The following is a 27,441-nucleotide window of genomic DNA, read 5'->3' as shown; positions in this document are numbered from 1 at the left end:
CTTAAATAAATCAATGACTTGAGATAGATTGCAACCTAAAGTGGAAAAAGAAATATTTAGGATCCTTTATGAAGCCTCTGCTTTTCAAATGCATTTTTCCTTCCTACTGAGTATTTTTAAGATACTTTTTTAACTGTAGTCACTGCAAAGGAGTGCTTTTATCTGGCCTAATGCCAGATACTGAGGTCCCTACTGATCCAGCAATTTAACATATTCCTATGGAAAAAACAGTTAATTTTGAGCTATCAACATTCCAGGCATTTTGCCCATTCCCATCCTTGCATAACAAGTGCTGAGGAGCTTGCATTCCACACTGGAGTAGGTGGTATCAAATGACTGGTTCCCTAGGTAGGCAGGCCGACTTGCTGCTTAATTCAGTATTTAAAAATTTCGAATGGAGATGAACATAACAGTTCCTGGTAAGGGAGCAGCACAGATGGGATGACAAAGGTTTAACCTGATGATGATCTTAAGCAACCACTGACTTGAAATGGCACATTTGCTCTGAAATGGCCATACCAATGTATCTAGTATGATGTCTCACTCATAATAATGCAGACACAGCATGAGGATGGAGATCAGCAGAGTCAGTAGTTTACTACACAAACTACATCATAAGGGGGGAAAAAAGCATGTATTTCCAAAATTTAATTAGACACAATTTAATTAAATTTAGTAGCATGTCTGAATCATTATTGCTCTACACAGCTCTCTCTCCCCTTGACAAAACAGGGCAACCCTTCCGTCACTGAAAAATACCTGAGGAACCTTGAAGACTTTGTCAATGTATAGAAAATCACTTTCAAGGGTGATATCTGAACCTAGCACTAATGAAGTTATACTGCTGAACTCAAGAGGGTATTTATCAAATACAGCATGAGAAGTGAGTAAAAATCACTTTCTGTGAGATGAGTAATCTACAATTACAATTTACCCCATGTTAGATCCTTACTTGGACTATGAACAAGACAGGTGTCTTGGGGAGGGAAATGCTCTGAACCAGGTTCACAGGTATTAACTCATGCGCATAAAATGGACAAATTATGGGTATCCCAGAGCTGGCAATTGCTCTTCAAATTTAACATGGTTTGAATTTTACAAGGAGAAAAAAAGGAAACCAAACAATACTCCTCTCCATTTAAATGCCTAGGCTTTTGGCTGACATACCACATCACTCTAGGACTGGGGCCTTTGTTACCTGTGGTATGGGAAGACCAATGGGGATAAAATAAAGAAAATATTCCACTTCCTATTCGAAGGAGAACAGTGGCTAAGATCACATAAATCAGCCCTGCTTAACTCTTCCCCAGGCTTATATTGGACCCAGTTCTCTGACACTTCAGGTAACAGGGAATATCTCTCACATGCAATACCCAAAGGAGGTGGCTGTGGGACTAAAGACATAATGAAGGGTGTAAGAACTTGGCAATTTCTGGTATTTACTGACCCTCTTGAGTGTGGGTTATGATTTATATTCAAAGAGGGAACACCAGAGAAAGATGAAGAAAGAAATGGAAAGAACAAGAAGCTGGGGAACTCGGCCAAATGCACACAAAATTTCTCCACCGTGTCTATTTTGGCTGTTCCTGCAAGTATGTGCCACTGTGGCTTTGGCAGACAACACAAGTATGCTCTGTAGAATACCCAGCCTTCCTGACAACCCAATTTGTTCAATAACAACGAGGTCTTAAATTGGCTTAGCAAACTCATGAAACCATTAGAGTCCACTGGCATTTTTCAGATTTTAGGAAAATTGCAAAAATCTGCTAACAGCAAGTTTTCCCAAATGCACAGGTGAAATAGTATAAAACTTTAAAGAAGTTCAAAAGCACATCTAAGCTCTCTTTATAACCCAAAGAAAATGTTTTATGTTTAAAAACCAACACTGGAAGATTTAGGTTTGGCTGAGCCAGGAATTTATGTGATATCAAACAAATTACTTCATCCTTAAATCAGATTTTCAGATTAGTTCAGCAGAATAAAGCATACAAATCCACTGAATTTCACTGGAGATTAGGTAATTAAATCTTGAAACCTGCCTATACAAGATAAACTTTAAAAGGAAAACACTTGACTTTGTTGCTGTATTAGTACTGGAATGTTGCTATCAATATCCATTCAACATGTATTTTGTCACTATAAGTACAAATTGCACTGACACACTTCTGGTATTGCTAGTGATTTTAAACTGAAATTTAATTTTGGAAATGAGACAAGTTTGCAACAAACTATAATGAGCAGAAGGAAGTAACATACTTAAATGTGGAAATATTAAGAATATCTGCGGAAGAGTTTTTTCAAGGCTAAAATAAATCTCTTGACATCCATTGCATGCCTCTAAGAAATTAATGGAAAAATAACATCTTTGAATTCAAATTTATGGAAGATGCAAATAAATTACTGCTTTTGCACCCAAACTAGGTAAACTGGTTGAAGATGTTTGAATGTATTAGTTCATTACAGTTAGCTACCATCAGACTGAACTATTAAAAAAACAAAAACAAACCAAAAACCCACAGCTAAAACTTTTGTTCCTTATTGGAGGGATTATTTTTCGTCTACTGATTAACACACTTCACAGGATATGAGGCACTGCAGCAATGACATTTCATGAACATTTGCTAATATACTTCATGTAGTCATTATACTGAACGGCACAACTTAAGAGTTATCAAAGAAAAACAATTTGCTTTTGATTTCTCGTGCTATGAAGCAGCCTATTCAGGAAAGTGCTTGAGGGGTACACTTTCCAGTGTGCAAATGCTTTCATGGGAGGTGGTCTCACTGAAATAGCAACTGAAACTAAAAACCCTATTTACCCAGGCAGCTTGGGGCTGTCTGTTCAAAAAGACCGTCCTCCCTCCCCCTCCTGCATCTCTGGAGGGCCACACTGGCAGATCTGAGAGAAGAAATTTCACGGAAATAAAGTACAGTTTATTTAGAAATAATGGGGGAGGGGGAAGAGTACAGAGCGGAAGAAAAGTGATTGAGCCTCCTTTCAGCATGTTTGGTGAGCTAAAAAGTAGAATTTACCAGACTCCTCCAAGAGCCTGGATCAGAAACAGGGGAGAGGATCTCTTCCCCAGCATGCTGGAAATGTCAGAACCCACAGTGTACAACATCTGAAATACCCATGGGAAAAATTAATTGCAAATCATCCAACTTCCTTCCAGTGGGAAAGTGATGGGGGGGAAAGCTATGTGAATGTCTTAATTTATGCAAAGGCCAAACCATTCAGCAGTCAGAGAGATTTTTGAAGCAGGAATTAAAATTAAATTATCCTTTATGAGGGAGGAGAGATATTTTGGGAGTGCAAGCCAACTCTTCTGCAATCACTGAGTCTCATCTCCTGAATTCCTCAGGATAGTTCATTCAAAAATCCCAGCACCACATTTCCTTGCTTAGATTCCAGATACAGAGAACATATTTTAATTTTTAAAGACTTTTTACTACATCTATCAGATATTCTGCTTATATCTGGCTAGATTCACAAGAGCAACTAAAACACTCTGTCCTCCAGTTTGTGGGGCTTTTTTCCTGCTTTCCTTTCAGGGAAAGGATAGCTTTTTCTTATGTTTAAAAGATAACTTTTATATCTTAGGAGAAAATAAACTTTTCTCCTAGAGTGCATTTTAAAAGTCTCCTGCTAAAAGTTTGTCTGTTGTATTTATTTGCAGTATGTTTCCACACCCGCTTAACAAGCAAGCAGTCACAATATACTGCCTTACAGTTGTGACATACTGTAGCATTTTAATTTTCTACTTTGTAGATTTAATCCATCGCAGCACATTCCGTCACCCACACTGTGCAGTAACAGTAGATATTTCACCAGCCAAGGGAGAATGAACACAAAGATATTTAGCAGAGACAAAAGCCCTACAGAAATGCCAGCAAACTAAGGGGAAGGAATGCATGATAAATGAAGAATGCAACCACAGAGATAACTGGTAGGGGCAATGAGCTTTGTGCAGTTCCACTCAAAAGCCGAAAGCTGATTACTTCCGTACAACATACTGGGCAGAATAAGGCTACTCTTTTAAAGCAACTAACATGCTTTTGCTAAATAACAGACCATTGTCAGAGCTGCTATCCTGGGAAAGCAAAACTACTCTTACTGCAATTACCATTCTCTAGTTGGAAGGTTAGTTACCCAGATTTTCTACACTTCATTAAGATCAAACACCAGCTCACTCCTGATGTTCAAAATACTGCATTCCATGCAGAAACAAATATTCGGCATTTCCAGCTGAGAAATGCTTTGCTACTAAAAAAAAATTAACCCATAAAAACTCAACACCACTTCACCCCTCCAAAAAAACACTACTCCCTCTTTTCCCTGTAATAAACACACAAGAAGAGAATTGTTTTGAAAAACACAGGAAAGGTATGTCAGAAAGCTGAACTGAAACCATTTTAATACAATTATCACAGCATCAGTGGCTCTGTTAAACTAAACAGTATAAAACTAAATTCTATCATTCTTCTTTCAGCAACTGTAAATCACTAAATTATCATTGGACTATTAAGTGCTAAGTTAGCCTGTGAGCAAACAGGACACTGACACATTTTTGTTCTGTTCTTTTTTCCCCAATTATTTAACCTTTATTAGGTAATAGTCACTGCTATTTACACGCAGTATGTACAATGCAGACTTCCATTCAAGTTACAAATCCTGAAGATTTAGCTGTGTTTACCTAACTTGCTTGTACCAACCTAATTTTTTGAAGCCTGTATTGTGTCCAAATGTGGGTAAATTTTCCAAGAACAACAAAATGGTGAACTGCCTACAAACTTCCTATTCCTGCCAAGACAACACAGATTCCCCCACAAAAAAAGTCACCTTGATATGAAAAAAACAAGCAAGAGAATTGAACTTCTTTTTTAACTGTTCTTATGAGAGATGTAAAAAACTGGTAGAATAGAACGCATTGGAAAGAAAAAAAATATTCTAATTTATAAAAATTTTAAAACTATGGTTTTTAAAGTTAATATTAACTCTTTTAAGTGACTGTCAAATTCAGTAACAGAATATTCTACTAGCACAAATCAAAATAATTGTAAGTGCATTAATTTACTGAGTTCAAGTCATCATCTGTACCCAAACTATTGTCCTGAATATGTGACAAATAGTTTGAAAACAATGAGGTTCAATGAGGACCGGCTAAACTACTTAAGTAGATAGTACTTCTAAAACTTTACTATAAACCCATGAAAAAACACTGCAAGACTGGCCTCCACAAGAGAAATACTTACAATAAGCAATTAGACCAAAGGACTTAGTGAAGAATCAATCTATTTCAAGTAATATTTTTTATCATTTTTATCAAGACTTTTTTTCCAATTTCAACATTTATTTTTATGTACCCTTTTGTTCAGCTCTGAACATCTTCATTTATCTCACATGAAGTTCTGCATTCTTTCTTCTTCATGGCTTCAGTACACTGAACTTAAGACACAGGTATGCAAAGCTTTGGATATACTGACAGACCATGCTGATAAGTGGAAATTTAAAGACTGTTTATACCTAGGTTTGAGAACGAGGGTGAAAAAATCTAAAACAGTTTAATTGAACCACTACAATTTTGTGTTTATACAAGTATAGAACAGGGCTGACATTTAGCTTTATCTCTGCAAATAAATATAATAATCTTATGATAAAGTCTTATGTTTACCTAAACTTTCATTATCTGTGAACTACTCAATAGCGAGCAAATTAGTCTTCCCAAAGATATTTCAGCTAGGAGGTAGTTCCACTTTGAAAACTTTAATCACAAAAGTAAATATAAAACCCAATAGATTTCTCTTTAATTACCTTTTCTTGGCCTCTTCATATTGCCAGTTCAGCCTTACTTTGTCTACAAGTCTTGTTTTGTCATCAAATCCAAACTTGCAGAGTTGAAGAGCAAGGAGAGAAGGAAAAAAAAAAAGGAAGAAACAAGTTAAAAACACTCTCATCACAATAAAGAAAGGGATAATTAGTCTTCCTTACTGGACTCACTAAAGAAACCTCTATGCTTTAAGTAATAACATAATAAAAAATGTATTGCTAAAAGCGGAGAAGATAAATAAGCCCTTTCAATAACTTATTAACCTGGAAATCAAGGGTTAGCAAATTGAATCACTGATAAATGGTCAAAGCTTTTCAACTTTATCCAAGTCTAAAAGACAAAGAGTGTTTTAATTGAAATATTTTGCTACTTGATACAGCTATTTTATGAATAGCTTTATTAGAAGCAATTCAGATTACATTCCCTGTACTGTGATGTGTTACCCAGCACGTACACCATTAGTGCATTTTAAATACTTGTACAAAAAAACCACCTGATCCTTGAAGCAGTTGTAGAAAGCGCATTTATGTTGCAACTCCTACTGCATAGTGTTTCTACAGCAATTTCTATTTTAGGGCATTAGCACTTCCCTCCTCAGAAGTTCGTGTATGGTCTTATTTAACACCTAGGTTCCTATACAAGTGCATTGCTGCACCTCCAGAGTTCTCCTCTAGCTGCTGCTTCTTCTGTCTCCATCATCACACATGGGTAAAAACTCCATCTCTTTACTACTCACACGTCACTTACAACAGTTCAGTGAAACGATTCAGACAATTATGTAATTTTGTTTTCCTTACAAAAAGCCTATACCTGATAAAACAATTTCTACAGTGTACTTGTCTTGGACTGCGTACTGCAAATGGGAAAATGCTCCTCCATTCCTTTTGGTAATTAATTTCAGAATTCAATAATCCCATCCACCATCCATCTGAAAAATGACACCCCAAAGGCACCATCTGCCTAATACCCTGAAAGACAGCCTAGCATTAGCTCCATTTTCTCAGATTCTTGAAGAGTCTATGTTCTCAAAAACAAGATTTCCTCTTCTGTAGGTACCCTCTAGGAGACATCCAATCTGACAACTAGCCGGCAGTGAAGGAAGATTGTAACAGAGGAGAAACGGGATGATACAGCCAATAATGAGATGATTTCTAACTAAATGTGAAGTAACATCTAAACTAACATACTAACGAACTACAAACAAGTTGCCTTCTTGCTTTGGTGTCAGTCATCCCCAGAGGCATAAGTTTTATTACTGATTAACAACTGGGTTGCCATAGTACTAGTGCAAGCCAAATTTTTACTTACTATTATTTGGAGTACACAATTTCATTCAGATAGAACCATTTCCAAGGAATGCCAGTATGTTCTTCTCAAATATCATATTTAAAGGCATATTTGAGCACAAAGGTATAACAGACTACATCAGAAGTTTTGTTGATTACGAAAAATACTTTGAAAATAACAAATATGTTCTTTGTCTTAGACAGAAGAAAGGAGCAGAGATCTACTACACATCTTCAGTGTATATTAACAATGACTGTGAGCATGATAAAAACAGGATTACAAAAAAAATTTAAAAATACACAGCTATCACTACTACCACAATGCTAACATCTCATGCAAAATCATGTCTCTACTGCAACTTCAACCTGGCTAAAGTATTTTCTTCCTTCCTGCCTCATTACAAGTATCAGTAATTCAGAGCTGGGAATATAAAGAGCTCCATGGACACCTAAGCAAGAGCCATTACTCCAGGATGAACCTGTAGTCACTGAAGTGGAAATGCAAGAAGTGCTCGGCTGGGCTGGCTGAGTCCAGGAGCTGATTTTACCAGCCCACAAGCATGTTCCTGCATCCCTCTGCCATGCTCAAGCAGCAGAACCACCAAGCCCATAGCTCACACACGATGGAAACAAGCAAATGCAACTTCCTCACCACCAGTATTGCTTTAGATTTTTCCTTCCACTCCAGCCAACACCTCTTAAATTTAAAAAGTAGCACTGTATCGCTGTAGTTCAAAAGCGGCTAATTTTGTACAGCAAATGTTTCGCATAGGAACACTCGCATACCTCGCCAGTGATGTCAGTCTGAGAACAAGCATCGCAGTGTTGTTGAGGTAAACAGGAGTCACTGAGAGAACTAGAATTGTGCTGGAGATCCTGCAGGGAATCCGTAATACAACAGCTATTCCTGAATCCATCTGTTAACTTCGCCAGGCTCTAAAGGAGAAGACATATTTTTAAAAATCAGAAAAAATTGGTTTTATAATACTTTTTTATAACAGAAAACAAATTTTAAAATTGTATTTAAGGAATACGACTGGCAGCCTGTCTATACAGAGCTATTTACAGAAAGCAAAATTCATTGTAGTGTTACTAGCATGCAAAAGGTTTGCTTTGGAATAAACCTCTCCTTTTAAAAGATGAATGTAACAGTAAACAGACTTAATACTAGTTGTTTTAGATCTATGAATGTTTTATCTTCTGTATGGCTTGCAGCTCTTTAAATCTAGCAGCTGTCAACTTCATGCTAGCTGATATGGAAGACAAATGTGATTCACCTGCCCTTTTGCCATGTTCTGCACAGGTTACATTCCTTAGTCACTACTGTTATCTCATCCAACTTGATGAATACCTTGTATTGACTGCACTTTTATGACAGCGGATATCACCCCTGTGCTCTCTTACCCAGGGTTCACATAGTTAAGAGATACTTTACACTTTGGGTTAAGCAAGGAACATTGCTGAAATGTCTAGACAATGACACAAACTGTCAGAATAAAGCAGAAACATCAGTCTTTGAGGGGAAAGGGGAATATGACAGAATCACACAAAACAACAAAAACAACTTTTCTGACAATAAAAGCTTGGTTGACAGGCTTTTAAAATGCCTTAAAAAGAACAAAATTGTTAGTATCACTTATTTTCTCATTGTGCATTCTCTCTTTTTCAGAAATTACAGATAATGTAGCATTAGTAACAAAATCACTGTGCCAGCTGTTATGTATGACAGAGACCCTAAGCATTACACATCAAACAAAAATTAAAAACATTCTGTCCTCTCACCACAGGATAAAGGACAATCTAAAAATGTGGGGGAAAAAATTATCAGAAATTTGAAGAGCTACAGTAATTTATAAATCATAACATAATCAAACAATTTGGTTCTAAAAATGCACATAAAAAACTGCTTACTCTAGTGTCTGAACTACAGAATCAGGGACAACCCTGAAGCACTGCATTGGGAAAAGGCTGGTCCTCTGGAATTTCAGTGGCTCTGACCACTGGTGATTTACAACAAGCCAAGGTTACAGTTCATATCCAATTATCAGAAGATTTCTCAGTCTTCAAAGTGTAGTTTAAAAAGGATAACACAGCAATGCTGCTTTTTCTTACACCAAATTCAATTAGTAGAGTCCAGAAATGAGCCTGTGTAACAGCAACTGTTTGCTGCTGATAGGAAGAGCAAGGCCACCCTGAAGATGAATGCATCTGGTTTCAGAGCCTAGGAAGCATCCAGGATTATGGAACTGTAGTAGGCCTGAAACTAGCCAGAAAAACCAGCTTTTTCTGATGGCCTCCATTTCCATCATACATGGTCCATCCCTTTGCTCTCATATACCAGCCCCTCCCTCAGGCCAGCCTCCACCAGAGATGAAAAAGAGGGAGAACTCCCAGCCTGGTAGAGAATGAGTGAACAAGTGGGCTCCCTAACCACAAGAGTGGGGGCCTGTGTTCCTCCCTGACAGCTCCTCAAACCACACTCTGTTTCTTTCCTATTAGGGAATGGCAAGGAGACGCACAGGTACATGCCACATATCGGACAGCACATGCTGCTCCCTCTTCAGTCTCTGCCTGCTCTCTACAGGTCTGAGAGGGTCTGGGATTTCAAAAGCAGCATTGGCAGGGACAGAGGACAGTGCAGAGCAATGCCACATGTGCTGGCAGTGGGACAAGGCTACCAGCACTTGCCTCCAGAAGCTTAACTTGTCTTGGGTCCTCCAAAAAAGCCAATTCTTCTGCCACCTCCCAATTGACCTGAGCCATCTTAGTATGAAGGACAAACAACATATTTTCTTCTCAGCCCTGAAACAGCAAATTCAAGTTCAAGTTACATTGCCAAGAGATCCCTAGCTAGTGTCCCTTTATCCTCCAAGACTTGTTGTGAAAGGAACTGCTCCACAACTTTGGGAAAAAAAACAACTTTTACTTTATGAAATCTGCAGACTCCTGTCTAACTCTCTTCTTCAAAACTCACTGGAAATCATCCAGTCCTGTCAAGACTCCTGCTGTACGGAGGATCAAGAAGGATCCCTAATGGGTTTGTAACATGGAAATAATAACTTCAGATCATGGCCTCTTCCCAGTAAAGCATAGCCAGTCACACGAACAAAAACTCAGGATTCAGAAAGCCTGAGGTTTCTCCTAATAAGTTATGCTCCATCAGCCTTCTTTGGCTAACACATACTATGTTACAGGTACGTGCAGTACCACAGATCCTGATGCTAGAACTTAAATCTAAGCTTTTGCCTGTATTTCAGCCACTTTATGAACTCCTGGTATGCTCCGTCTAGCACTCTCCCTGGCAGGTAATGAAGGGCTACTTGGCTGCTGGCCAGGCTTCCTATCCAGGCACAGCTGCTGAATGCTGGTCACTGCTTTAAAATGAGAAAGCATTTGACAGGTGGCAATCACCAAGCAGCATCACCTTAACTTACATCTACATGAACAGGTGCCTATGCCCTAGAGAAAGCATAAATAGGTTGAGTCCTTCCAGTTGGATGAGTGAAAACACAGGCACCAGTAACCCTAACACGGAGAGTTACAACCCGAGTTAGCACACTTTCAGATAGAAACAATTTACATAAACAGCTAGGAGTAATTTCCTCCCCAGCTACACAGAGGAATCCATCTTTCAGCTGGAGTTTAAGGATTGTTTATTGCAGTCCCACAGAAACTGCCAAAGCAGCCTACTGTTAATGTGAAGTTCTAGGCACACCAGCCCAGACTCACCCAAAAAGAGAGAAATGAGCACTGTCATTTCACCATTATCTGTTCCATCTGATTTGGGAGCGCTCTGCACAATTTCAGTGCACTTCCTATCTAACCTATTGAGAAGAGAAGAGAAGAGAAGAGAAGAGAAGAGAAGAGACCTCACAAAAACCAAAGTCCAGTGCTCTCCAAGGACGACAATGTTTTAAAAGCATATGCACATGGGAACACAAACAAAACTATGAAAGCAATGGGTGAGGAGAGACACACTGCTTTCAGGAACCTAACCACACACCTTTATTATTCAACCTTACATGAGAAATCTGCCCACTTTTTTGGAGCAGTGGCACTGCATATTTTGCTTTATTTGTAATCACAACATCCAATTTAAATCTGACTACCCTCTCCCACACAACTAAACCAATTATCATAATTCTAAAACAGCTACAATTTTCCAAGCACCTACACAAGACTGAGTCACTTCTATGTTTAGCTCTGTTGCTTACATTGGCCATATTTAAATTAGAAAGTAGTAAGAAACTGTCTACTCCTTTTCTCTGAAATAAACCCCCATACTTTTTTACATTATACTTCTAACTCCTCTATTAACAAATTTCAAAATAAAGAAGATTTCATAAGAAAGTTTGTCTAAACGGCAATAGCTTTAAAATGTAGTGTTTTCAGGGACAAAAATATTCCAATATTGATAGGAAAATAAAAATCAAATTCTAAACTCATTAGGAAGGTATTTAAAATAGACTTGCATTTATTTGACAAAGCTAACTAAATCCATGACAATAATCTCCACATAGTTATAAAAAGGCATAGCATAGATTACTTCGGTGACACTGAAAGTAATTTTTTTTTGGTCAAAATTAAAAAAGATAGCTGGATATTTTTGCAGAGCTCAATAAGCTGGCAAAAATACACGATTTTTACAACTCTAGACCTTGTAAACTATGGCATTTAATCCTGTATAGCCATTTTAACAAAACCTGCAGAACTGTTTTGTATGCTACACTTGTGTGGAACAACTGTTCTCTAGATTCTCTTGACTACACGTAGTCTAATGTAGAATTATTGGATTCTATCGCAACAGACTGTCATTAATTAAAAAAACAATACTTCCTAGATTCATATTTCCTGTATATCACACAGAGCCATGAAGAAGGATGAAACACTTTCCATTTTTGCTTCTGTCTTATGCAATCTCTACATTCTAGTCCTGCCAGCACTGCCCAATCCTTGATCCTAGAGTTCTAACTCCTGCAACAGTGTATGTAAAGAAATTGCGAGCACACTTAAAGTTGGTTTACCAAAAATGATTTTCAAAGCATCTCAATGTTTACAGCTGTATTTACTGCCACTGAGGACTGTAAATGTAAGGAAAAAAGGTAAAACAGAACCTATTGGGGAAGTAAAAACAAGGCCAGTAGTTGAACTGCTCCAAGATCTCACACGTAAGTCGTTATATTACCATTTGGTTTCCTAAAATGTGTGTTACCGCATCCATGAAGAACTGCCTTTCTAATCACTTCTTGCTAGCCAGGCATGTGGAAGACTGAGAATCACTTTAAAACTTGGCCAGCCCAAAATAACAAATATGTTAAAAGCTGCCAAGGCAGAAACTTTTCATAGTGACTTAAGTGTTCTGTCTACTTGAACAAGGATTTGTGGTCCATGAGATGATCTTTGTGTAATGCATTGGAGACTTAATAATTGCATGACTATGGAAATTCATTATATGTAAATTATAAGATCTCCATATCATTTAACAACTAAAAAGAAAAACTTAAAAAAACTGAAAAACACTACTGCAGAGAAAACTGAAAGAAAATATTTGTGTGGCAATGTTAATTTAGTATGGTACCACAACTTCAGGTAACAAACATGCCTTTTTCCAAACAAATGTTTGAAGACTGGGTGAAGAGAATTGTCCTTACCACCTCTCTGCATATGCAGCATATTTTAGCAAGTCTATAGTGAAGTCACTGTGGTGATAGAGGCTCACTGTTCTTTGATCAAGCTCCTATCATGTTAATAACACAGACAGGCAACTGAGAGCTCGAGGCAGGACACAGAAGCCATTCAAAAGTTAGACCACTACTCAGGCATGTATCTCCCCTCAATCCTCATGCTCTAATTCCTCAATAATTTCAAGCTTGCATATACATTGTATTTAATCATCCTCTTTGAGGGTTTTGTGAGAATGTATGAAACTAACATGAGCCTTGATATGGGTACTTGAGAGTTTGGGGCAAAAAGTAACATCGTGACAGATCCAAAGGGAAAAACATGGTTGACAAAATTATTAACATTTTAGCACATGAACTCTCAATCCTACTTCATTATAGATAATACAAAGAGACATAAAATAAAAAGAAAAACAAATACCACACATCACAAAGGCTTTTATTCATCCAGTGTAATTACTCCATAGCAGCTATCAACATATTTTTTACCTGCATAAGGTCCTGCCTTTCTTTTTCACCTGTGCATATAGCCTTCTTTATGGTTCGAAGTTCACTCATTATAGCTTGTGCTTCATCCAGTCTGTAATTTGTATGAGCATTTGACATCTTACGATCAATCCTGTTGAAAATATTAGGAAAAATTCAGGAATTTTCACATAATTAGAAAGCACAGACTTTTTAAGACCTCTTGTTTATTCATGTACGACTTCATTTCCAGGAATAAAATTACACTCTACTCAGAATTAACACAGCACTCAGTGCCAAGCCCACTCTAATGACAAAGCAAAGCAATTATCGACCGAGGTTCTGCAGAACTAACAAATTTCCTGGGTTTAATGTTCTAATGCAGAGCTTACTTATGAGTGATGTCTGTGGGGTATTTCATGCACCAAAAGTAAAATGAACCTAAAACTAACCTAGATGGTCGTAACTCAAAAGGTAACGATGAGCAGTCTAGCTGTCACATTTTTTCATGCAGCATCACACAGTGCAGTATCTCTTCCAGGCCTTCTACTTGATCCTGCTTTAGAAGTTTCTAACAAAGGCATTTGATTTTCTTAGGAAGAAATTTTTAATGCTAAAATTTTATTGCAAATGCTTTCCTGCCATTTAGGCCTCTTTGAATGTCTTTTCCATAAGTTATCTGTAAGACATTACCATTCTGCACTGAAAAACATGATAGGGGAACATCCCAGAAGATTTTAAATCTTTAAGCAAGAAGCAAGGGCACGAGTCATGACATAAGACTGAAGTAATACTAATGTTTCCATCTTGACATATTAAAATCTCTCAAGTGGAACATCCACTGGCTGAGTTTTCAACCTTTTTTCCAACAATTCATAATAGTAAAGGACAACGTATCAGGGTGCAGAAGACTAGTCCAGTGTATCATCTTGATAATTTGCTTTGATAAAGAGTAAGATGAAAGACTATAGTGAACTTACCAAAATAACTGTTTGGTCTTGGATTTACAACAAATGGCTAAGGGGTTTTAACACGTTATTTACAGTAATTGAAAACCATGCAAAGTTCCTGTTAAAATATGGAAAACTCAGTTTTCCTGTTAATCTAGCACAGAAAGTATGCATATAGAGAAAAGGTGGTAAGTGGAATGGTCATTAAGCCAATGCTAAGAACAAATACCTTCAGGAAAAGGCATATCAGGTTAACAGAATTAAAGATAAAAAACCACATTGTTCATCACAAAGGACCTCAATCTAGAAAAAGATGTAGTAGGAGAGGGTATGCTGTATATATAGGAGAAGAATACCCAAACTCTATTTAAAATATTGAGACTAACTAAGAAGTTTCAATATAGATATTATATTAAACTAAGAGTGCCAACAACAGTCTCTCAGCATGTTCTGCCAGTTGCACAAGCAGTGCAATTCCACTTACATCTGATTACTTGCTTTAAAGTTAAAACATTAAAATGAAAAAATGGGTGAATGAAAACGCTGTGGTTTTATTGTATAGCTCACAATATTTAGGTAAAAAAAACATGATTCCTACAGTTTTGATTTGTTTGGGTTTTTTCTGATAGTTCCTAGTTTTGGAGACAACACAAAATAAGTCTGAATCTCAGGATTTTTACTTCAACACAAATTTCCCCAAATTACATAACAAAACATATAATCTTTTATGAATACTAATTCAAGAACAAGAAAGGACTTAAATGTCATGTGTATTTAATCTGGGGGTTTGTTTGTTTTTGTTTTCAAGACGTTTCCTCTAGTCTTCACTATTTTTAGTTAAAATCCTGAACAGATAAAACCATGGTAAAACAACTAATCCAATTCATTAAAAGTCCCGTTAAAAAGATAACACATTTATATCTGAAGTTAACTGCGATATTAAGAACTATGTTCAAATATTAGACACAAAAATGCCTTCTACACAACTGCTCATTATACTGTTTGCCAGGACTAAGGTGGCATTTCAGGAAAAGGAAATTATTTAATTTCAACCAGATTTCTGTCCAGCTATCCACATATTCATGTTCCTGGATGCCACTTTGGAGCCCAGCTTATGAACTGATATTTGTTTAAGGAAAGAATCAGAGAAGTTTCTACTGCTAAAAATATTTAGGCTTAAATCAGTATTGCTGTCAACCCAAACTGACTAACATAGCTTACCAAATTACTTGTTACTTATTGTCTGTTAATTTTTCCTTTTTTTCATAAAGATCTGTTTCTGAAAGCCATAGAGTTAACAGGAATCTTCCATTTTATTAATGGAAAATAACATGATACAAATATAGATCGGACCTCTGTATGAATAGCAAGAATATTCAGCTAATATACAAGACTGTGAAGATAAGATGATGTTTCTAGGATACACGGACTATTAATATGCTTGTCATCGTTTCAGTCCTATAGGGCAGATTCTGCGTTCCTCCATCTTCCTCCACATGCTCTCAAATGCACAAGACTCTCCCATTCTCACCAAAGCACAGGCCTGTACTTCAGCAAAAATCTAATTTTAAAGCTTTTGTCAGGTCTCCTAACCTCTAAATTAGTCTGTAGCTACAAATTGTTTAGCCAGTCCTAATTCTCTGTCACTCCCAACTTCTCACAGCATTCACTCTGCTCTCATGGCCAACTGGCCAAGTTTTCATTTCCTTTGCTGCTAAACGCCTTCTTCCTCCAAAATTCCTGCCGGGGAGCACTAGGGTCATTGAAAACACAGGGGAGAAGGAACTGCTCCTCCTTCTCGGTCCCTGCTGTCAGGCCAGAGGAAGGAATTTGTTCCAGAAAAGGCTCATATTTAACCCTGTAAGTCCGGACCGTGACAGGATCAGACACACCTTGGGGCAAAGGTGCTGGTGGAGGCTGAGGTGCACCATCCTGCAAGGTGGGGATCTTTGCAGGCTTTAAACAGTGAGCTCTACAAAGTCTCACTGGGCAAACACAGACCCATGTCCAAAACTTTATCACACACAACATTGCCAAATTTAGATGAAACTGTAGAAAGTACCGTCCCGATAAAAAGCTGCAGCTCTAAGGAGATTGGAATTCTGACAGTATTGAAGCTGTAGAGGTATCAAAACCCCCCTCCAATTGTGTCTCCCCTCATAAAACCCTACTTCTATAGTCATTTTGTAGTTTTGTTTTCTTTTCATTCTCCTCAAAGATGGCTAAGCCATTTTGCTAAAATTAAAAAGAACAGAAAACAAAACACAGTCCAAGGCAGACACTGTACATGGAAAATGTCAATGTAAGAGACTTGCATTTAACAAAGGCATTTGAATCAGACAGTAACATAAAATGATGGAAATACTGAGCAACCCAACTGCCCTCTCCATAAAAGCTGTCTCTTCTCTGAAAGCTATACCCAGGAAAGGCTGCACAGAGAGTCACCTGGCAGCAAGTTCCAGTTTCTGCACATTATGCTATTCTGGTAAGACTTTCAAAGCAAACATTCAGCCAAATGTAAAGCCCAAAGTTTGATGGCTCCTAATGTTGTTCTTGGCTTACACTTGAAATAAAGTGATGTACCTGCCTTTAAAAAACCTGAACAGGATGCATGCCATTTGCAGTTTGGCAGTTACTTGAAGCTTTGACTTAGCACAAGAAGGAAGAAGAATGATGCAAACCAAAAATTTAGAAAACGTAACAGAAGTGGGAAATGTCTGAAGTGCAATAAACTTTTAAGGGGAAGGGGGGAAAGGGGGGAAACCCCAGCATTTTTGTGTTAAAGAAGGAGCAATGGATGTCTTTATAGACAATATACTTACTTTGAGGATATGGGAAAACTAAACTCCTTCAGCCTTGGTACTCGACTTGAGTGACCCTTCTCTCCCAACAAATACAGGAGGTAGGGGGGAGACTGCACAGGGACAGGCTAGAGCACAGTTAGGCTTTCAGGCTAATTTGTCTACTGACTACACACGGAGGTGAGAGAAGCTCCTCTCCTCAGTTGTTAGTCTAAGTACTCTCTAAATTGGCTCACTTCCTCCTAGAAGCAGAACACTCCAAAAAAACCCCGCATGTATCTCACCAGAAGGGCAAAAAACCCCCAACACTTAAAACACAAAACAAAACCAAAACCACAAGTCTCTTTCACAAGTGAAGAAGTCACGGCAGAGAGCAGAGCTCTGCTCCAGGTAACACAGGCAAAAGGTTCACCCCTGTTGCTATGACCCAGCCCTCTGCAGGGCTGGGGCAGCGAGATGCCAATCAATCCCAAGATACCTCCCCGTGTTCGGGAAATTTCTCGGATACTCGGTTGTTCTTGGGTTCTTTGTTAGAACTCCCACCTCTCAGGTTTTCCTCATTGGTTCTTGTTGAATTGTATCCTCCCCCTGCCTTGTAACTCATTGGTTGCTTTCCCCTTTCCCCGCGGTTTTCAAACCCCCTATAAAATTGAGGGGAAAGCCTCTCAGCGGGATCCCAGATTAAGATCATTGCCATGTTCTGGTTGCAGAACTTCTGACAATAAACCTGTTAGAAGCCAGACCAGAACGTCCTGTCTCTACCTCCGAACTAACGTGGGGCTGTATCATCGGCTCCTGCCGTGTCTCCTCTGTAAAGAAGCCAGCGAGCTCAGCCAGCAGCGCCTTTCCCGATGCCGAGGTCGCTTCAGCGACGCACAGAGGTGACACAGCCGGGCTCGCTCTGACCGAGGGCACGCAGAGCTCGAGCCTCGAGCACTGAACCGCGTTACTGCCCAGCTCCAGCAGGCAACAGCAAGTGCCACCCAGTGCGGGACACAGGGTGACTGCAGCAACAGCAGCACTGAGCAGCACTGAAGCACCGAGCTGTCGTGCTTGAACTCTTAAACTACATGAATGGAGTTACCACTGACTAATCAGATATGCTTTAAAATAATTCCTCTCTTGAATGTCTCTCCTATAACCCCATCCTGGAGCATGGGCAACTTCACTTGGGCTATAATCCAAGACTAACATTTGTATTCTTAATCATTTGCAGACTTTACTTTTCAAAAAGTTGCACTACTTTGCTGGACTATCTTAAATGAATTATACTAATTAAAACAATCTTGAGTTTCAAATGGCCTTCAAATATTTTCATCATCCTAGTCAAGTGGTTAGTCCTTTTATAAAATAATTGAACCTATACCCTTAAAATAACCCAATAACCAGAAGAAGGAAAACAAATAAAGAAAGTAGAAAAGGCATAGCAATTCTTACTCAGAGAAAATATGACTAAGAATCAAAAGACAAAGTTGCTTTTGTTGTGTTACTGTTTACATACCTAGGCCACCATACTGAGAAGCTGACTATATTTAAAATATTACTTAGTATATTGAAACTGCCAAGTATTTTTGAGTGCTTAATTTTACTAATTTTCAGTTAATATCATACATTACCAATTCACCCAACTACCTCTAAATGCTTCAATAAAAATACATTTATGCCTGAAAACAATTACATTGTATCTGCCAATGAAGAATGTTGGTATTTTGGTTGAACAAGTTTTCTTCCATGAAACTTTTTAAATGCATTATAAAACAAAAGAGCCTTGTTTATTAAAAAAAAAAAAATAGAAAATTTTGTTATTAGAAAAACCAACCAAACATACCAAAAATATTAAGTGCATGGATTACCCCTTTTTTAAAAGTTAAATCTGAGAATCTTCCTTTATCTTGTTTTGTTATTGTACTACCAATCAAAATAGGAAAATAAGTACCCTAACTGCTCCAGGATCCCTGGAATTTCACCAGAATTCCTGAAGTGAAAGCTCATGCTTTGTAGCACCAACGCAATAAATCCAAAGCTGCAAAATATTCCTGCACCTGCTGTACTTAAGTTGCAAAATGCATTAGACATGCAACAGTTCCAATATTTGCAGGAAGCTCCTGCATTAGACAGTTTGTTCATATGCATGCTGGAAAAAAGGTCAAGGTTTCTAAATGCACAGCCACATATCCAAGGCAGATCCAAGTGCTGTTCAAGCTCTTGGTCTAGCTGCTGGCCTTGCTGAAGAAATCTGGAAGCCACAACAACCTGTGTTTACCTGCCATCTTTTTCATGGCCTGGCAACCTCTCTCCCTATCCCACTGGGCATCCCATGTATGAGCTATGTGTGTAGGTGACTAAGCAGCACACAGATGGAAGTCACGCAGTTCCCATCAGATGGCCTGCAGGAAGAGTGGCAGGGAGAGGGTCACCACAACATTTCACAACCTTTGACACCACTGAGCACACAGGAAACAGAGCAGGGCTGCCTAGTAGTCCTGGGAGCAGTGGCAAATTGCCCTGAGATTCCTTTCCTTACTGGAAGGAGACAAAGAGTCACATTTATATGCAGTCATTTTGCACACATGCAACAAAATCCAAGGTCTCACAGACCACTAGATTTACAGTACAAGCACAAATCAGCCATATAGTGCAGAATGAGATGGCCTAGTCATCAGGTAACAGGGAGAAGCAGTGTTGAGGTGTAGAGATTTCCCCCTAAGGAAAGTTCTATGCCCAGCTGGAAAGCTTTGGTACTGCCACAGGGAAACTACTCTACAGCATGGTGCTTTGGGCTGTGCTCCAGGCAGTAGGTATCTCGAAAAAATATCTGGGAAATATTTTTTAAAAATCTAATTCCACTTCAAGCAATATCTTAAGGAAGAGTCAAAGAACAGGGCCTATAAAACTGTTCTTGCATGTGAACCTATGAAATCACAACTCCAACCAATTCTGTCCAACCCTTCTTCCATCATTTCACATTGTTCTCACCCTGCATCACTATCACAGCAGAAAGTCTGAAGCAGAGCATTTAGCATTTAATTTTTAACATCACTTTTCTATGAAATTCATTCCAAGGCAAATTAAAAAAACAAAAACACCAAACCCCAAAAAAAGATCCTCCCACAAACTTTTAACTTACTCTTGCAGAGTTTCCACTCCTTTTTCTTTATATTGCAACTCCTGCTTCATCTGTGCCAATTCTCGTTTCAGCCTAGAAAGCTGAATAATATAAAATAATTAAAAGTAATAATAAGTAACAGTAGCTTCCACATTAAAAATAATTGGTTTTTAAATACAAAATCTTAAGCTACTTTAAAGAGCTGGAAGTGATCATTTAAGATCTCTTTTTTTTTGCTTTAAAATTTTGCATTAAAATAACAGAAGACTTTCTCAAACATCATAAGACCAAATCAAAGCACTCAATACTTTCAAAGTATCAACTTCCTCATCTATTCTATCAGGTTTCTTTCTCCAATAGCTTATGCTAACAGCTAGCAAGTTTAATTTTAATAATTTTAATAAATTTTCTTCTCCCTTCATAGCAAAGACACCTCTCAATTGTCTTCAATTCTTTAGTCAACTTTAAAAAAGACGGAACATTCAATGCTGTTAATTTTTCAATCCAGGAAAACAAAATTACTGGCAGCAGAACTGGCCTCTCTCCCAGAAATGGTAGCCTGGCTTTCTACAGTTATTTTCATATTAACCTGCCCTCTCAATCCCCTTGTCAATTACCTGGACCAAACTAGTGAGCGTAAATCGAAAGTGACACAGCAAAGATATCTCCAAAACCCTATTTTTGTGGTTTTATGGAAACAGTTACCTGAATAGGTTGTGCAGACCATGGAAGAGCCAAGAATGATCTGAAAAGAGAGCTTCTTCCCCCCAAAGCTGACAGATAACTGAAGGCAACAGAGGAGGAGAATGCAAGGGACTGCAGATAAACGGGGGGTAATAGGGGTGTTTCAGTGTGTGGTAGTGAGGCTAAGACTGAACTGAGAGCCCAAAGAGGGGCAGGGATGGAAGAAAAAAGCTCTCTCTTCTTAAGCGACCACACTGAGAATATTTTCTAGAATTTACACAGAGTGCTCTTGATTTTCAAATGTACATCAATAAATGACAAAATCATTACAAAACAAATTTTTAAAAAAAGAGAGTAAAAAAATTAATTTTTCTTCAGTTCTATTCCAAGAGCAAGGAGCTTTGCAGCAGTACCAAGATGCAAACTAGGACTGTCAAGAGTCCCACCATCCTGCATGGCTCTCTCCATTTCCTCAAAATTCATGGCACCAGCTCCTAAACACTCCTATACCCTCACCAGCTCCTTTAATGTGATGGAACTTTAACACTCACCAAAAGTAAAATGAAAAAATGCATCACTAATATCATGTACACAGAAACTTTATAGTGCCTATTTCACTCTATTTCCTGAAACAATTCAATGCCTATGCACACAGTCACTTGAACATATTATCCTACGCATGTAGTAGGTCATTTTGTTTTAAGATGGAGGAAGAGAGGAAAATAGTCATAAGTGAAATCCTCGTTTATTTTCTTTAAATATTATTTAAATAAATAAGGCTTATTTTCTTATTCAGAATATGCTGACATTTAGAGTATGTAAATCAGGCAAACACTAGTCAGCATGTAATAAATATATACAGATAGAATAAATGCCTTTGAAGGGTGGTAAACAGGATTTATTTTCAGAGGCACTCATGTGAAAAGTGGTCACTACAACAAAAACTGAACACTATCCTGCAAGGATAAGTATTTTTTATTTATTTTGTGAGCTGAGTGCCTAGAATGCTAAATTCCATTTTATCCATTAAGAAAAAGAAATGTACAGTTTTTTAACCAGCTCTAGAGTGTCATATTATAAACTGCTTTTTATAATTGCTTATAATCAATTTGCTTGAAAACAACATGCAGACTTCTTCTCTGTGCTAAAGCATTGTGTGAGAAATTCAAGAACTCAACTATTCTTGCTTCAACAAAAATAGTATCAAAACCATTAGTCTAGTTTTTTTAAAAATATATAAATATGGAACATTTTTGTTACAGAACTGCCTATCATTGTCAGAATACTTGAACATCCCTCTCCTCATAAAGGAACTCTGGCCAATCAGCTGAAAAATTCTATTTGGTGAATAGGTCTACTGAATTGTGAAGAGATTTCCAAATAAGTGGCTAAATTTACAGTTCAGCGGAACCTCACTGAAAGTGGGTAAATAGTATGAAGACAGTGGAAAGAATCTGAAAGTTTCAGATTCTTTCAGTTTCAGAACTGAAAGAATCTGGCTGCAGAGCAATTACTACATGTGGCAGTTCATAGAGAGAAAGCAATTTCTGAAAGCCTGGCTGAGCTTGCCTCCAACATTTGTGACAAAAATGTTTGCACTTGTAACATGGAAAAAGCATCACTTCACAAGTCACCGAAATGCAGTTAATATAGAGCCGTTCTAATACGGCAACAGATTAGAATAAAAAAACACTTTTTAATACTGTATTTCTATAAACAAATGCAACATTCAGTGTAAATGCTAAAGTAAAACAGACCCTCCCTCCCTTCCCCATGCTAATTCATATTTTTACAAAATGAAAAAAGATTACTCACTCTGTCACGACGGCTGGCTATTTCTGCTTTAATCTGATATGGGTCATACTTGGTATTAGCTGAAAATCCAGAGAATGCTAAACAAATGGAAAACAGTATTTTACTTTTTCCCCCCCTTCTTTAACACAATTGTTAAGATGTGGCACTATTTAATAAACCGCTGTATTAGTTCTTTCCTACAAGTCACCAGAGTCTAAAATAATCCTCTGTGCTGAAGTACAACTGAAGATTTCCATTCGTCCCACCTGAAACTTTTTTTTTTGTCCTGAACACCACCAAAAATTGCATATTAGCAGCACCGCATATTTCCTAAAAGCAACTAGCTTCTATGATAGGATGGCAGCATCTACTGATGCAAGCAATTAATGTAATATTAACTAGTTGCTAGTTGTTTCCTAGGTACGCTGAATTAACAGTATGATAGAAACTAAAGGTAAAAAAAAATTATTGTCAGAACAAAACTATATCAGCTAGGGAGAGAAGTTGCCTCTTAAAGCAACAGTGTAGGGAACTGACTTACAAATCAGCCCTGGCAAGTGAGCTCTTAACACAGGGTATCTGCAGGCAGGCAATGATTTCAAGCTGTGCCATTACAAGCTAAAGCCTACACAGATGAAGTAAAGGTCCTAGAGGATAGACTGGGCAAGAGCAACCATGATTTACAGAGTGAGCCACTCTGAAAAATGCCTGGTATGTGAATGGATGGGGTTGTGCTGTCAGACCTTCCATCCTTTTCCAAAGCTGAAGGCTGCTGCACTGAAACCCATATCCGTGTCTGGGGCTGCACTGAGTCTTTCAACTCTTGAAAGAATACTGCAATGCCAAGGTGATATCAAGCGTGCAGAAACTTGCCAAAATGAGTAGTCATGCCCAGACTAATTCTCTAAATCCAGGATTTTCTATGGATTTTTTTTTTTTGTAAAAACAGTGCTGACCACAACTGAGTCACAAAACTGCTGCATGGGCACCTCCCTGCCAACCCACAACCACTGAGCTCACACCACCTCCCACTCATAAGCACACGACACTGAGTCAATGGCAGCACCCACAAGCAAAGTGGAGGAAAACACTCAATGAAGTTTTACTTCTTTTAATGCAACAACTTCAAACAAGTGGTGGTGGAGGCAAAGATATTCGCAATAAAAGCATCCAACTTTGGTCATGTAATTGCACTTGAATTAGAAGTCTAATATTTCTGTACAATAAAAGAAGAAGCAAGCATCCCACAGTGGAGTGGAGGTGTAAATTAAGAAAAACAAGTGGAGAAGAAGCTTTGGGTAATCTTGAGTTGACAACATGATTAATTCCCAAAGGGATGTTTAAAAAAAAAAAACCTGACTGATCAGCCCATCCCATTTTCTCAAAACAGATGCATATGACTTTAAAACAATATAAAATATATTAACACATCTGTAGAAAATGAAAATATTTTCCACCTCAAAATAAGTAAATGGTTTTATTTAATTGCTCTTACAGATTGTCATTATTAACTCCAGATATACCTACAAGACCCCAAACCATCAGAAGATTGAGAAACATAAGTAAATTGACTTAGCATTTGCTTTCATTACAGATAACCTACAATTTTGTCATTTTCAGTCATATTTTGTTGCTGTTTCAAACAACATGTTTTTCTAAGAGCTTCAAAAATATGTAAAAGATTATATTTTTCTAGTATATTTTCATCTTCAAGAAACTTTCTTTCTGTATCACATGAAATAATTCAACAAAATATCCCACAGAACTATTACAAATTTTAAAAGAACAAAAAGCCCAAGCTCCTGGAACAGTATTGTAATAAATGTCTATTTAGATTTTACAATCTCAAAAAATACTGATGACACTATCTTTTACTCTATTCCAAGTCTTTATTAGAAGTTAAACACACTTTAAACAACAGTTTCTTTTAAAAAAATGCTTTCCTAATAGGAAAATATCTTGCTACTTCTTCAGAAACTTGAATGTAAGAGGGGGAAATAAGACTAGTCACAACTGTTCGGTTATGTCACAAACTGAATCACAGAATACATATATATACACTAAACAAAAACATGAGAATCCCAGTTCAACAGTTACAGAATACTTGGTCCAAACCATCTGGGACACCTCAGCTCTAGAAAACAACTTTTATTCAGGATTTTGGGATATGTATGAATTACCCTGGATTAATAATACCACTGAATCAGTAGCTAAACACTTCTATCCAGACACCTGCTCTAAGCCCCCTTCCACAGTCAGGTTTCTCAAACATTTGCAGAAAAGGCTAAAGCAGAGCTTCTCATTCTTATTAAAACCTTGGCATTTAACAGCAAACCTGCAGTTAAAACAATGACTCTACAGCCATTGAAAAGCCATCAGCACAGTAAAACTCCACTACATTTCCACATGGCTGTTGAGTATATTCATTTGATACACTTCTCTAACTAGACTGGATGATTCTTTGACAAAGACACCTTTTCTTACTGCACCAACCAACACCCATGACAGTGGAGCAACATCTTCAGAATTCAGGAAAAGTGTTTTATCTACTCCAAGCTACCAGAGACATCTGAAGAATGAAAAGAGCAGGAAATCAAAGCTCTGTATCACCAACATCAGGATCACTGGCTGGCACTCAAGGAGGAGATGAACTAATGAAATACAGTTTCCTAGCTCATGGTCAGAGGTACTCTTGAACACAACAGCTTGTCCTTAACTCATTATGAATTAACTAAACAGACTATGGATCCACAGAAGGTTTCCCCAAAGGTGATGGCTCCCTACCATGTTAAGTGGAAAACAATCTCTTAGTTTAGGAGAGTAGGTAGGTTGCTGATTCAGCAACATTCAGCCCTGTCTTTGTTGCCTTGGAAGAAGCATCACTACAGCTGGCTCCAAGATGGGTAGAAATGCTAGCTGGGATATATGCCTGCTTAATGTTACATCCCTTTTTAATGTTAACATTTATCCCTATTAAATGTTAAATCTCAGTTGTAATAAACCTAACAGGAAATGGAAGATATTGAACTGCAAAGTCAACAGATAGCACCTCACTGCTGTAGTCAGGACCTTCACTCATCAGGTGATGGAAATACTTCACACTATTTCTTACACCACATCTTGTGAGGGCAGGTGGGTAAAATCAAGAAAAGATAGTAAACTCACAGCTGGCATAGGAACGGCTGTCATCCTCACACATTTTGTGCAATTGTTGATATTCTTCTTGGGCTAGTTCAAAACGCTGCTGCTTTATTTGGTAAATCTCCTTCTTGGCATTGAGTGCTTCCTGGGCAACTATTAAATATTCCTTTAGCATGCGTTCTTGCTCCCTTCTCCATTGTTCCCTTGGGTCCTCAATTTGTGTGAGCTCTAAGGAGAAAAAAGTAAAAGCATTAAGATAAAATTATATGACATTTTGTGCTACTGAGTCCAAATTATTTTTGTTAATATTCATTCTCAACCAGCACACCTGACACTACAGCTAGGATGAGAAGAAGGAAGGATGCAGAGTGAAAGAACAGGAAAAGCCTTTTCAAATACAAAAGGCATTTAAATGTTATTCTTTTCTTTACAAAGAAGTGCAAACCCAAAGAAAACAGTATTTTGGCTCTAACCTTCCCTCGCAGCCAACATGAAAATTCCAAGAACTACCTAAAAACCCAGAACCACAAGGAAATGTGAAAGATATCTCAATGCTTAACCCATGAGTCCATAGATAGCTGGAACTACCTTAAGATACTACATACAACTTCGCAAGTTGTATGGCAAGTTGTATGAGGCTACCGCTGCATAGTTAAGAAGAATAAGGCAATTCAACAGAGCAGTCAGCATCTTTGTCTCAAATCCATAAAGCATTTAAATCACTTCTCTTTTTTTTGTCTTAAGAAACAGTGGTCTGATGTTTTTCCTTGCCAGGGTTCAGAACAGTTTTTATTTAAACACAAACCAAAACCAAGTTTCCCATATCTATTGATTTTTAGAGTTATTACTGCAAAACAATCTCTTTGCAGTTGCAAAGGCATTTAAGGATGACACACCTTAAAATCCTCAAATATTATTGGTTCATTTGAGGGGGTTTTGTGAGTCAACAAGTATGTTTTATTTGAGGATGTCCATGTAAAGCCTTGTGTTTAAGTGTAGTGTTAATTTCTGATGATCAAAGCACTACCAGTAAGAAGCTGCTACAGACACAATGTCAGTGTTCAAAGGAGTGGCAAAACCTGCAGCACAGTCAGGAGGTAAGCACCTAGCAATTTTTCCAAACTTGGATTCTCACAAGAGATGAAAGACAGTTATGTTTTGCATTAATCCTGAGTACGTAATTCAGTATATTGGTGCCAGTGATGAAATACAAAACTGTAGAAGATTGAACCCAACAGATTAAGAACTCTAATGGTGTCAAGGTCATGCTAGCAGCTCTACCATTTGAGAGCCATCTGAAAAGTATATAAACAAAAAACAGAAAGCTCATCAAAGAGCAGTGCTTCCAACAGATTTGCAGATTAGGTTCCTAAATAACTTTTTCTCTTAACAGCTGTACCTTTTCTCTCTCTGCAACTCCTAACATTGAAACAGCATAAAGATAGTGCCAACAGTTCTGCAATTTCTCCCCGCTTCCCAGAGACCCCTTTGATTCCCTTCTGGCTCCCATGACCCCAAACTATCTCCTCAGCCAAGGACAGGATGTGCTTTGGCTTGCTGAGTTGCCATAAATCCTCCTCTACATGGAGGGCAAGCAGAAGGAAACAGAGTTCTGACTACTGACCACCCTTCACCGAGGGCATTTCAATTTCCACTGCTACCTCATCTGTCCATAAGTACCCCTAAAATCTGTGCAAATTTTAAT

At 37.9% G+C, this 27,441-nt stretch overlaps 1 protein-coding gene across 3 annotated transcripts in view; it reads right to left on the bottom strand.

Moving 5' to 3' along the window:
* The window catches only part of WWC3 (WWC family member 3), a 100,498-nt gene that overhangs the window by 31,736 nt on the left and 41,321 nt on the right, over positions 1 to 27,441 (bottom strand). For all 3 annotated transcript variants that reach the window (XM_032100619.1, XM_032100620.1, XM_032100621.1), the window contains exons 3-8: positions 25,761 to 25,964; positions 22,617 to 22,693; positions 20,139 to 20,218; positions 13,285 to 13,414; positions 7,901 to 8,050; positions 5,813 to 5,886 (exon numbers count right to left, since the gene is read on the bottom strand). In XM_032100619.1, the coding sequence (XP_031956510.1) occupies positions 5,813 to 5,886; positions 7,901 to 8,050; positions 13,285 to 13,414; positions 20,139 to 20,218; positions 22,617 to 22,693; positions 25,761 to 25,964 (715 nt within the window). The remainder of the gene's footprint in view (positions 1 to 5,812; positions 5,887 to 7,900; positions 8,051 to 13,284; positions 13,415 to 20,138; positions 20,219 to 22,616; positions 22,694 to 25,760; positions 25,965 to 27,441) is intronic.

The sequence above is a fragment of the Corvus moneduloides genome, chromosome 2, assembly GCF_009650955.1.
Source record: "Corvus moneduloides isolate bCorMon1 chromosome 2, bCorMon1.pri, whole genome shotgun sequence".
Taxonomy (NCBI): Eukaryota; Metazoa; Chordata; class Aves; order Passeriformes; family Corvidae; genus Corvus; species Corvus moneduloides.
This window is presented reverse-complemented; position numbering and strand designations above follow the sequence as displayed.